The sequence below is a fragment of the Gallus gallus genome, chromosome 7 (assembly GCF_016699485.2).
Source record: "Gallus gallus isolate bGalGal1 chromosome 7, bGalGal1.mat.broiler.GRCg7b, whole genome shotgun sequence".
NCBI lineage: Eukaryota > Metazoa > Chordata > Aves > Galliformes > Phasianidae > Gallus > Gallus gallus.
The window spans coordinates 23158948-23171187 of NC_052538.1; the positions used below are offsets into that span (position 1 = coordinate 23158948).

A 12240-nucleotide genomic window follows, 5' to 3' on the forward strand; every position below is an offset into this window, starting at 1 on the left:
TACCTATATAAAGAAGGGGCCAAGCGAGCAGAGTAGCTTCATGCATATGGATTATTCCAAAGGATAAATAGCCCCCAAAAAGATAGTGCTCATCTGCACAGTCTTTTGATGCAAAAACAAGGCCTGTTTTTTTTTTTCCCCCGTAGGCTGATGCTGCTCTATAGACTAGTATGGATTATATACACAGCGATACACATTTCAGGACTAATTCATACTGCCACTCAAATTATAGTTTAACCGGCTGCTGTTACACAAACCAGATCAGTGGGACCCAGTGAAGGAAGGAAACTTCACAAGTAAAATGATACATAACAAACGTTAATCAAGAGGTTTGTGGCAGATCAACAAACTAGTGAGTTACAAGAAGTCTCAAGCAGAGAAACAAAGCTATCATTAAAAGCAAAACGTTCTATTTGTATCATGTCACAGATTCCAACTCTTTCAAAAACATCCTTAAAAGATATCATTTATAGAAGCATTCCCTCAAAAATGCTCCAACAATGAAGATGGAGGAAAACAATTTCTTTAAGTTCAGATAAAAACAACATTTTTCCACCAAAATCTGCAAGCTTTTCTACCTATTTTAGAGCTACTGACAAAGCTCTACACTTGAAAGGAATGGAAGTTACAAAGTTATAAAATCTACTGACTTTGGTGAAACAAAGTAATCTGACTGTCTAATTCATGTAATCTTTTAGGGGAAGAACTCAGAAAGTAAATTTAAAGCATTATAAAGAGGACTAATCGAGTTTACCTGAAAGTGTATATTTCTTCCAGCCCTCCTTCTTCATCCAAAGTATGCATCAACTTCTTCACCACATCAACGCCTTCCTTTTGCTGTGCAGTTAATCTCTTTCTTGGGAATGAGTTTCGGTGCAACTGTGAGTATATGCTGGCACTTGTATCTCCATGTCCATCAGCACCATCCACTGGAAATGGCAAACTAAGAACACAAGCAGGAGCAAGTTTTCTTCTGAATTACAATAACCAACCAAAACAAAAAACTGTACTAGGATTCACTCTTCACCCTTTCCTGTCTAGTCTTGCTGTAATCTTAGCTTTGGGTCCACAAACGGCTTCGGTGAATTTATTAAGTTCACACTACTGCTCCTTAACAAATGTAGGATACAGGCGAAAATAAATATTAAAGATTTTCAGAAATAAATTGCAATTTTAATTTCCTCCACAAAATTGTTACCAGCAGCTATTGTTAACACCCACACAAAGTTCTGCTTTTAAAAACAACTCCTATCAGAAGGCCTGTAGTGCGGTTATATCACCATGTGCATCAGCAAATACATTTCAGCACTACCAGCAACTCCTCAGACCAGTACCTACATCAATACCAAAACAACCAAGGAATTCTTGTTTTAACACTGAAGACACAGAGTCATAGAATGCTTTGGGTTGGAAGCAACCTTTAAGATCATCTAGTTCCAATCCCCCTGCTATATGCAGGGATACGTCCCTCTAGACCAGGCTGCTCAAAGCCCCACCCAGCCTGGCTTTGAATGCTTCCACGAAGGGTACTCTACTTCCATTTTCCAATCCCATCACTTTAGATGCATCTATTTTCCTAACCCATCCCTTCTCTTCAGTCCTGCTTTCCTATTGGCATCACAATCAGGCTACACGCATCTAAAACGTTATCTCACTATTTTTTCCAGTATCAATCTTACCTAAAAGGGATCTATGCTGTAATGCTATGGAAAGTGCAGCAATGACAGTGTAGTAGCCAAGTCCTAAGCTGCAGCAAATAAGGATATGCTCAAACACAGCAGCCATAGACACAGAAACAGGAAAAAAATTACATACTTTCAGAAATACTGAGGTACACAGGGATCTCCAATGAGATACCCTTGCCTACACTGCCAGCCTTTAAAGGTGGTCTGGGAAAGGGTAGATCCTGGCTCCACCCATTCCAGTCACTCAGAAGTATTGCACGCACCTGAGCTTACCTGGGTTGGCCCTGCCTTCCCACCAGGTGCTCAATCACTGGTTCAGGCTGTAACTGAGCATTTCCACTACACACAACAACTACTTCTTGTCTCTTTGTCACACCATTTCCCTCTTCACTGCTTACATAGATCTTCTGTTTCCCATTTTAGACTTTTGCTCTAAGCTAGAAGTTTACCTGCAGAAGAGACTATCATTTTAACATAACATTTGCACCTCATCTGATCAACAGGACTAGGTTCACTGCAATTCATCGCGCGTGTAATTCATGTAACTAATTATCACCTGTTGCTACACCTCTACAGAAACAAAGTACCAAATGATCACCAGGTCCTTCAAGATCATTATTAAGAATGAATACCTATTTCTTTTTAAAATTGCATAGTGTGTAACAGACACAACCATACTTACAAAAATTGAAGTGAAATTCCTGTTTTCTTCAAGTTTGCAATGATAATTTCCAACTGATCCTCACTGACAGGACTACTAAGGTCTGTAAACAGTTCAATATGTCTCTTCTCAAATTTCTTTCCTCTTAAAATACAAAAAAAATACACGTCAGAAATATTATCCATAAGGCTCTTTTCTAATTCTGTAATTGTAAAACGTACACACACACAAAAAATGATAGGAGCCGTTCTCTCTATCATTGCTCATGTTTGGGGCAAATTTTAACCCTTTTCCAATTCCCCAGAACACTTCAATTCCTCAGAATTCAGAACTCTATCCCTATGTCAACCACTAACTACTTCTACATGAGTAGCACCAATTTTGAACAATGTAGGTACAATGTTAATAAGTACATTAAGGTTGAACTTCCACTGGAAGTTAGATTCATTTGTTAGATGATTCTTAGAAGGGATCACACTTCCAGTCTAAGTAAATTTGTCCACAAGTTTGTAACACTTGGGGTGCCAACATTTTTCCTGCAGCTTAAACAGTGTTTTTTCTCCTAGCACAAATTTATCTCTCACACTATGTGTATTTACAGTCACAGTACCTCCATACAGAATTTATTTTGCTAGGCTGAAAAAATACCACCTTTCTAGTTTTCTTTTGTGTGTGTGTGTGTAAGTTATGCCACTATCTGTGTAAATTTACTAGTCCTTCCCTATGCTTTTGAACATCTGATTCACTTTTTCTTTTTTTTTTTTTTAAACAGATCACAAGAAAAGTGACACTACTTAAGTAAAGCACTTGTGCCTTGTATGATGGCATCAGTAGTCTCATCAATCTACTACATAGTTCCCAGTTGAATCAAAGCTTGTAGATTGTCCAGGGAAGCCAGATGTTTCCTAGGGATTCTTCAGGAACAGAATTATGTAGCATGATATTTTGTTTTAAAGTAACCAAACATTTTCTATATTTACACAATCAGAAATCAGGTCAGCTCCAAAGCACAAGTTCAGAATTCTACTGAAGGCTATATGTTACATACTTACAATGTTTCCTTCTGAAGCAAGTCCATACACACAATAATTGCATCCAGAACTAAGCAAAATTAAGGAAAATCTCATTTGGAATATTAATTACATCACAGAAGCATTTTGTCTACTAAACTATCCTCTGTCTTTACCCCTCTCCCCAGGCACTGACAAACATGCACTTTAGGCAACAAACGTTTTGAGCTAAGTATGCTTCAAAGATCTACCCTGCCAGAGGCTTCTAGATAACCTGTGTGATTTGCAATCTTGTATCCTTCCCACTCACCTCAAAGAACTGTAGGAGGACTGATTCAGAGCCCAATTCTAACTGCCAATAAAGAGGCTCAAGTGCAACGAAAGAGCAATCTAATACATGTTACTTGGTATCCATGAACAAAATTTACTTGTAATTTCAAAATACTTTTATCATTTTCCTCAGACTAATTTACCTTCAAAGTATCTGCATCTAACAATCCTTCAATAGGTTCCACTTCATCATAATTTTCAGCAGGAACACATTTTTATCACTGTAAGCAAATTTGCTCCTACTGAAGACAGAACACGACTCTACTGTTAACTTACTGGCCAGACCATGCATTTAGCTGAAACAGATTCTGCAGTCTGAAGAGAATTCACAACAATCTTGATATGGTCAGAAAAAAGAATGACAATCATAGAAGTTGTAACAGTATTTAAGGAAAACACAAGGGAACGCTTCTCAAACTGCTTTCTTTTAAAATTCACCTTATGCAGCTAAAAAAAAACAACAACTCACAACACTAAGTGACATTTGGCAATATTAGAAATGCTTAAAGTAGAGATTTGATTTATTTCTACATAGTCTTCCTGCTGATAGGAGGTACACATGAATAACATTTCATTTGATGCAAAAGCATAAACCGAATACTGCAGTGCTACAATTAGAAATGCATCCTTATTTGAGGCCTAAAACTACACTGTTACCTTTGTTCTCTTTAATTAAACAAACACTTTACTAAAGCAGTGATTCCTTAGGGCCAAGGCTCTATTTGAAAGGTTAAAACAACATAGGAAAGTAGCTAATCTGCTTGTAAACAAACTTACAACCACAAATTAGCTGAACTTTTAACAGCCCTTACACTTTCAGAACCTGAGCCCACTTCACAACGCTGACTTCTACTCTTCTCCTTAACTGAATCAGTTCAAGCCCTCTACAACAAAAGGATACAGTCTGCTTGTTGAGAGCCTAGCTGAATCCTATTTTGAATGTCTTCTAACAAGTCAAAATCTGGCAGCATTAGAGACCTATGTACAGTAATGTTTTGGTATTGATCCCTACTGGCGAGTTCGTTCTTAGTACCATCTGTGCCAAACAAAACTACAGCAACTTCATCTTTACTCTCAGCAAAAACCTGGAAAGAGAAAATACAAAGCAGATGTAGTAATGCAGGTAGATCCATACACACCCAGGTTAGGCAGACAGCATGCTGAAATGATTTTGAAGTAATGTTAATAATTTACTTTTCAGTGCTATCCTACAAAAATGTAATCCCACAGGGAGTTCGCTGATTTAGATACAAGTAAAATAGCAGACTGACATGAGGATATCTGGTATAAAACAAGTAAAACTGACTCATTTATTGAGATGAGTCTTCACTATGATTCATCTTGATTCATCTTAGAAATGTTGAAACATCTTAGAGGAAGTGTAGTTTTCAATCTTCCCTGGACTAAATAAAGAGAGCAAGCAATCCAACTGCCACATCTTAGCCATAAAAGCACAGCTGAAACACAGAGGACTGCTCTACATAAAAAAAAAACAGACTAATTCCAGCTTATTTCTCACTTATTTCAATAATTAGTAAACGAAGAAATACTCCACAGCACACAGGTGGTATTGTTTCCCTTTTAAGCAGCTTTTTACCACATTCAGAGTCACAAATACCTGTCGCTGCAGAAACTTGGTCACAACCTTCTTGGCTTGTTCCAGTGAAGACTCCTCCCCAGGAGCAGAACTGCTCATCGTGATGCCTACATCCAGGCACAGCACTATGGCTGACTAGAAAAGAAATATAACAAAAAATAAGGAATTCCTTTCACAGTAGCCGTTAACGTGGCACAGCCACAGAATCATAAAGGCCAGAGAAGCACTCTAAGATCACCTCGTCCAACGGCCCACCTACCACCAACGCTGCCCTACTCCCCCCAGTGCCTGGACAACCTGTGCCACTGCATCACCACTCCGAGAAGTTTTTTTACCTCCAAGTTCTCAGCACTGAAGTTAGTTATAACGCAACTGAGACACGGCTACGGCAGCTCTTAAGCCTGCAACACACACGTTCCTGCAGCAGGTACTGAGCTGCTCTGTTACAGAACAGACAACAGCACAACCCCTCCCACGCACCAAACAAAGTGCATTCGTACTAAGGCAAAATTACTCCACTAACTGCACCGCAGCGCCAGCAGGAGGATGACGGCGCGTCCACTACCACACAGGGACAGGAAAAAAAACACCTTCCCGCCCTCCCTCGCCCCACTCCCCTCACCTTGCCGCCGCGCGCCATCTTGTCGGCGCCGCGGTGCGCCGCGCTCAGCGCTCCGGCTGGCGCCTGGAGCCCGGGCAGCACCACCCAGCGGCGGGGAGAGAGCGAGCGGGGCTGAGGGAAGAGGCGGGGCGCCATCCCGGTCCCACGCTACTCTTGTGTGGGGATGGAGCCGGGGGCTGCCAGGAGGTGAGTAGGGAAAGAAAGATGGGGCGTGGCGCTCGTTTTTCTCCTCAGGAAGTCCGCGGTGCGTCAGCTACGTTTGTAGCCGTGGTTTTGGCGGTGTGCTTCATTTTCACATCGAGTGGCGTCTGGGGTCGAAGAAATGAGCCTTTTCTCACTACATCACCGTGCTTTAGAAATCTTGGATTAACTGGGAGATTCTCTCCTCAGAGCGCTTTGCGTACAAAGGAACGGGGCTGCTTAGCGGTGTGAGGAACATCTCGAGGGAAACCTGTGCACAAAAGCAGCAGTTCCAAGAGAAGGCAGTGCGTGGTCCTCCTGAATGTCTCTGAGATCACAGATTCATTAGCCAAGCCAATTACAACTGCCTCCCATTATTATTTACCTATATGGGAAGAATAACATAAGTGGGATTTTATAACTGTTTCAGTAAAATAGAAAAGAAAAAAAAAAAAAAAAGAAAGAGAAAAAGCCACCTTCCCCCTTTACACTGCCAAATTTCCTCAGAGAGCTCTCCAATATTCAAAGGACAACTGACTAATCACTTCTGAAGTAAACTTTAATTCCCATTTCCTTTGGTGGTCCGCAGCGTCTCCTTATAGGTAATCATCAGATTTGATGAATGAACTCCATCTGGGGACGCTGGGACTTTGTTAGCCTGGATTAAGGCTTGAAGATCATTGCTGGTAAATGCTTGCCAAAATATGCTTGTGATTAATTGGCTATTTCCATTTTACAGAATGCCAGTCTCTGGGCATAAATAATACATACGTGAAGTCCCCTAGGGACTCTGCATGCAAGGGTGATCAGCTGTAATCTCATTGGTAACAAAGTGAGTCAGACCTCCGTTTCAGTGAGGTTCTCACTCATTTCTCTGTTTATTCTTTTTTGGTTACTTTTCTTTCCATCAAAATAACGAAGCCTGGATAAAAATGAGTACTCTCAGGAAGCAGCGACAAGGGGGCTGTCTTGTTTCACTTCGCTGGATGCCTTTACAAGACAGCAAGGAAAATGGCTTCCCTGTTTCCTTACAAGAAGCGCTGTATAATCCAGAGAGTTGCAGCTGGGCCCCAGCTGCTTGTGACAGCTCTCTGCAAATGTGAATGGGTTCAGTGTAAAAGCAAGATGACTTTGCCTTTCTCCCTTTTGGAGAAACACCTGCTTGCAAAAACAAGCCAAAACTATGCTGCAGACCGACACTACTTATGATGTCTGTTTGGTAATTACTGATGGTTCCCCCAAGAGATGTATGTGTAACACGCTCTGTTTGCTTAGCTGCCTCTGTGGGAAGCACCTGCAGAGAAAAAAACCTCAAGCACTGCTTCCAATCTCTTAATCCAAACTAGTCTTTCACTGCAAGGATCGGCTGTAACCTGCTGCAGGTCCACAGGGTTTGTTCTCTGTCTGGCTATGACTCACAAATACTTAGAACATTGCAAAATTATGTCTCTAATAAAATTAAAAATTAATACCTATATATATATCTTTCTGAGGATTTAACAGTTCCTATCTGTTGGTCAACCTTCTCAGTCCATTTTCATTTCAGTTCATGCTATGAAAGGGAATGAGACTACTAGGAAACACTGGAAAATTATTGGGCTAGGAGAGTTAGAAAGCTAAATAGGGTTGTATCAGATCATCCAATCTCACCTGAGCAGACAGAAGAAAAACATAATCATGAGAGGTAATAAGCAATGAAAATGTGTTGATTTGATGTGTCCTGCCAAGCACCTTCCAGCTTAGGGGCTCTGAAACTGTGGCTGCTGAATTTAGTCTCCACTTTCCCTTCAGCCGGTTCCTTTCTCTTGACTATTCACTTAATGCACATTTGTCACACAGACTAAAACTTCCACTGGGTGTGATACACTGGAAGAGGCCTTATTAAGTTCCACAGAGAGGAAAAGTGAGAAATCACAAGCCAGCTCTGTTTACAACCCATTTTCCTCATGCAGTGTTTGCTTCTCTCAATATGAGTCTATGGTAGTGTGAATTAGAATCTTCTGTAACATATGTATACCATTCTGCAAGATTGCTTCCCACCCAGCAGTTCTTCTACCTGATGTTAGTCGTTCCCAATGAGTGGCACATTTGTCTAAAAAGCTGTCCCGTTTTTCTTTCAGAGCATTGTTGAAAACTGTGGAGATAGATAGTTTTTTTTTTAGTTATAATCTCTGCCACAGTGCTTGCCATCCCTCTCAGTTCAGTATCATTTTCAGATTTCATAAAGCGTATCCCCCAACTTCAACCTAATACTTTGTGCTTGTATATTGTGGTAAAGGTTAAACTATAGGAGCAGGTTCTTCATTGTCCTATAACGCAGTAGTCTGATTTAATGCATGCGGTAGCCTGTGCTCTGGGATTGAATCAGGGCTGTACACTGAAGAAGTCTTAAGACTCTTACCTCATTTGTTAGAGAAATTAGAAGATGTAGGGGGGGAAAGAAAATCTTGTAACTATGTCAGGACGTTTGAAAAAGGAAATTCTCCAGTCTTTTTCAGCAGACGGCATGGTTCTGATTTACAAATGGCTCAAACCCGTTTCTCACCAGTAGGCAGTGGCGATGTGAGTCACACCTTCTTACTGCTCATTTTGAGGTACCATTCAGGTCTGTGCATGTGCTGAGCACTCACAGGTGTTCACAAAAGGAGCTTTAGTTTCAGTGCAGAAAATGCCTTATTATGCTAAAATTCTGGAAAAAACAACAGCTGCGTGGCATCTCAAAGGGGTGCTGAGACTTCAAAGACATTTATAGTTTTTAAAATCCTTGTGCCTTTGTTGCCATGTAAAACTTCATCAGGATTTATGTCATGTGCTATTGCCAAAAAAAAACCTATCAGTGTTTATGTGAGGTACTTGGATATTACAGAGGCGTGTTACTGAGAGAGTGCTTTGCTCAATCTCAGATCAGATAGGTTTTTGCCACGCTTAGAAATGTAAGGGGTAAACTAAATGTTGGGTTGGAGTCTCACTGTATGCTTTCCCACGCTCCACAATATAAGGCTGGCAAGTCAGAGAAAGTGAGGTGTGAATTCCCATGCGTGAAGATTGCTTCAGAGCACGTATCCATAGGGAATGTGAAGGAAAAGAGGGATTAGTATTATATGGATATCTTTACATTTTTCATGATGCAACTTCTTAGTATTTGCCATTGCACTTTCACAATAAACAAGCAACGTTTGCACGTATTTATAAGGCAGATGAAATAACGCATTTTCCCCCCGTTTTTCAGATCAGCCACTGGAGGGCGACATGATCCCAGTCACACAGGCGAAGTTCTAAGCCTGCTAAATCGGGCAGCACGCAGCCAGCAAGCACCGCCAGCCAGCAGAGGAATTTCTGCATAAAGGTATGGTAAAAAATCAGACAGCAGCAAAACAGAAGAAACCAAATTGTTTTGTTTGTATTTCTTATGTTATGCTTCTTTTGGAAGCTTGATTTAAAAATTTCTTCATACATCTAAATCTATTAAGCTGTGTTTCTGTTGAGGATGATGTTTTCATGAGTTCTAAATCCCTGGATTAGCCAAAGCATTTCTAAAGGAGACTATGTGAGGCCCACTCAGCCTGGTATCACAAGAGGTGAAATATTTCCCACTGCTAAGTAACCAAAAACCTGACACGTGTTTCTACTATTGAAATAAGTCTGGCAGATTTTTCTGGATTAGTTGTTAAATCCATTACAATATATGATTTCTTTATAACGTTTTAGAAGACTATTAGCAGAGTATGGCTCTTAGTTTGGCTATGTTGAACTTCAAAGCACCTGGATTCCTCAAGAGAAACTGGGAGTTCACGTCAGATACTCTTGTGCTGGGGAAAGCAAAAACACAGTGAGAGAATATAAGATGGAATGTTTGAAAGAAAATAAAGGCAGTGTTTTATAAAGAGGTACTAAGTACAGAGTGAGTGTCAGTAAAATGAAATGGCAGCTTAGAAAGCAGCAGAAAACACACGTTGCTGTACAGAATACAGCAAAACAATGTTTTGCCCAGGAATCTTGTATTAGTTGCTACTGGGCTATCTCAGAGGCAAAATTTCATCTTCCTCTCCACATGCTCTTGGTTTCCCACTCTTTCACACCTCTTCTGTGCTGTAAGTTTTTGTTTGTTGGCCGTAGCTGTCCAGCTGTGTTTTCTGCATCACTGGAAAGTGCTTACATGCAGGGAGATTGTACTGGACAAAATAGCTAAGATAACTCTCTGTGTGAAGGATTTGCTTTGTGGATGCAGAAGTATAAGCCTTTAGTATCCTCCCTGTTTCACCTCCACTCCCTCCCCCCCCAGGAACACACATGTATGCACATACACACACTCGGGCTAATTAGTTGTCCAGATTAATCCTCATAGCACAGGGGTTTGTTCCTTATCCATTCAACTGGCCCATGTGAGGGAACAAGGATAATGATCAGCCGATGAACAAGCAAGGAAGAGAGGATCCCATTTTAAACTGCCATTTGTTTGCCTGCAGCTGGAGGCAGATCGAAATCAGACTGAAAGAAGTTTGAAGCTTTGAAGAAATACATTTTTGTTTATTTTTAAATAGACAAAGCAGATGTTAACTTTTTAATAATTTCCTCTTGAAATAAGTGGCAAATTTAGCCATCAGAAGAGGCTTGAGTTTAAAGAGCCTGAGAGCAATCCTGCTTTATTGCTAGGATAGGTACAGTCACAACCACCAGGTGAAGCTCTTCCCTTAAAAACTGTTTTAACATTAAAGTTCACTGCTTCAGTGGTGTGTAATTGCATTGCAGAGCAGTCGGCATTACTATTTGCTTTCAGTCTCTAACAGTAACTCTACTGCCACACACTTGCTGAGAGCTGAAATGTCATTTAGCAATGGCAACGTACCCTGGGAATATACTGCTTACTATATTAAATATTTCTCAAGGAGAGCTCATGGATGAGGAAATGAAGGTTAGAATTTCTTGTGTTTATTAAATGTGTGCAACTCTTGCATGGTTAAAATGTTAAGGAAAATCTTCATTATGACAGAAGGATTGCAATTTTAAGAGCAGCTCGCTACAAATACATTTAAATCCATTCTAGAGAAAGACATTAGAAGTTGACACTTCTATAGACAAGTCTTGTATTTTAGAAAGATGCATTGAATATTCTCCCTAGCACAACTACTCCAGGAGCTGTTAGATTCATGCCCAGCATTGATACTAAAAAAGTAATTCCGTTTACTCACAGTATTTGGGTTTGTTGGAATCTCATTGGCAGGTGATTCAGATAACCAGACTGGAGTAAATTAAGCTATGCTTGTGTTCTATCACAGTGAACTAAGCGGGGACGAGAAGGCTCTGAGGTGACCTGATAGCAGCTTTTCAGTACCTAAAGGGGAACTAAAGGAAAGAAGAGGACAGACTCTTTAGCAGGGTCTGCTGTGATAGAACAAGGGGAAATGGCTTCAAGCTTAAAGAGAGTAGATTTAGGTTGGATATAAGGAAAAAGTCTATTCAGTGTGGGTGGTGAGGCACTGGAACAGGTTGCCCAGCTGTGGTTGATGCCCCATCCCGGGAGACTTTGAAGGTGAGGCCCTGGGCAACTTGATCTAGCTGTGCATGTCCCTGTTCATTGCAGGGGAATTGGACTAGATGACCTTTAAATGTCCCTTCAAACTCTAACAATTCAATGATTCTGTGAATATGCTGTTATTTTGTAGTAGAAATAACTGACTCGCCCTATTACTGTACAAGCATTAATGTTTTGGCACGTATATGAAGACAGAAAATATATATAAGTTTAGTATACATTACTGACAGAGAAACTTGTAATAAACCAAGCCATGAGGGAACACGTTGCAGAGGAGGTGGGATTTTCCTATTGCCAAGGAGAATATTATGAAATTCAGTACTTGTCCTTTTTGCCTCATGAAGTTAAATTTCTAGCTGAAGGAAATTGTTGGAAGAAAGATCCCCAAAACAGAGATCACATATAGGCAGAAACATTTTATCTTGGAGAGCTTCAGGTCAAATTCACCCCTGGCATATCTATGCCAATGGATGCAAACCACAACAGATTTTAGCTGCTGTTTGGGGGGGAAAGGTTTTATGTTTTAGCTCACTAAAAGCAAGGGTGCTTTTTAGCACTGGGAAAAACGCTCTGTTGGTCTGACTTAGATGCTCTCTTTATCTTAATACATTCTGACAGACTT

General features: G+C 40.5%; 2 protein-coding genes across 7 annotated transcripts in view; one reads left to right on the forward strand and one right to left on the reverse strand.

Annotated features, from left to right (window-relative positions):
• Positions 1 to 6137, reverse strand: part of XRCC5 (X-ray repair cross complementing 5) — a 43803-nt gene extending 37666 nt beyond the window's left edge. For 2 of the 4 annotated variants that reach the window (XM_422072.8, XM_046943716.1), the window contains exons 1-6: positions 5906 to 6137; positions 5305 to 5418; positions 4588 to 4771; positions 3399 to 3447; positions 2368 to 2490; positions 755 to 943 (exon numbers count right to left, since the gene is read on the reverse strand). In XM_422072.8, the coding sequence (XP_422072.5) occupies positions 755 to 943; positions 2368 to 2490; positions 3399 to 3447; positions 4588 to 4771; positions 5305 to 5418; positions 5906 to 6040 (794 nt within the window). In that variant the 5' untranslated portion in view covers positions 6041 to 6137. Of the gene's footprint in view, positions 1 to 754; positions 944 to 2367; positions 2491 to 3398; positions 3448 to 3962; positions 4058 to 4587; positions 4772 to 5304; positions 5419 to 5618 lie in introns of those variants that run through there. The other 2 variants (XM_046943717.1, XM_040703882.2) reach the window with 2 other exon arrangements.
• Positions 6013 to 12240, forward strand: part of PECR (peroxisomal trans-2-enoyl-CoA reductase) — a 38475-nt gene continuing 32247 nt past the window's right edge. For all 3 annotated transcript variants that reach the window (XM_040703454.2, XM_046943624.1, XM_046943623.1), the window contains exons 1-2: positions 6013 to 6091; positions 9315 to 9431. The gene's annotated coding sequence lies outside the window, so the exon portion shown is untranslated. The remainder of the gene's footprint in view (positions 6092 to 9314; positions 9432 to 12240) is intronic.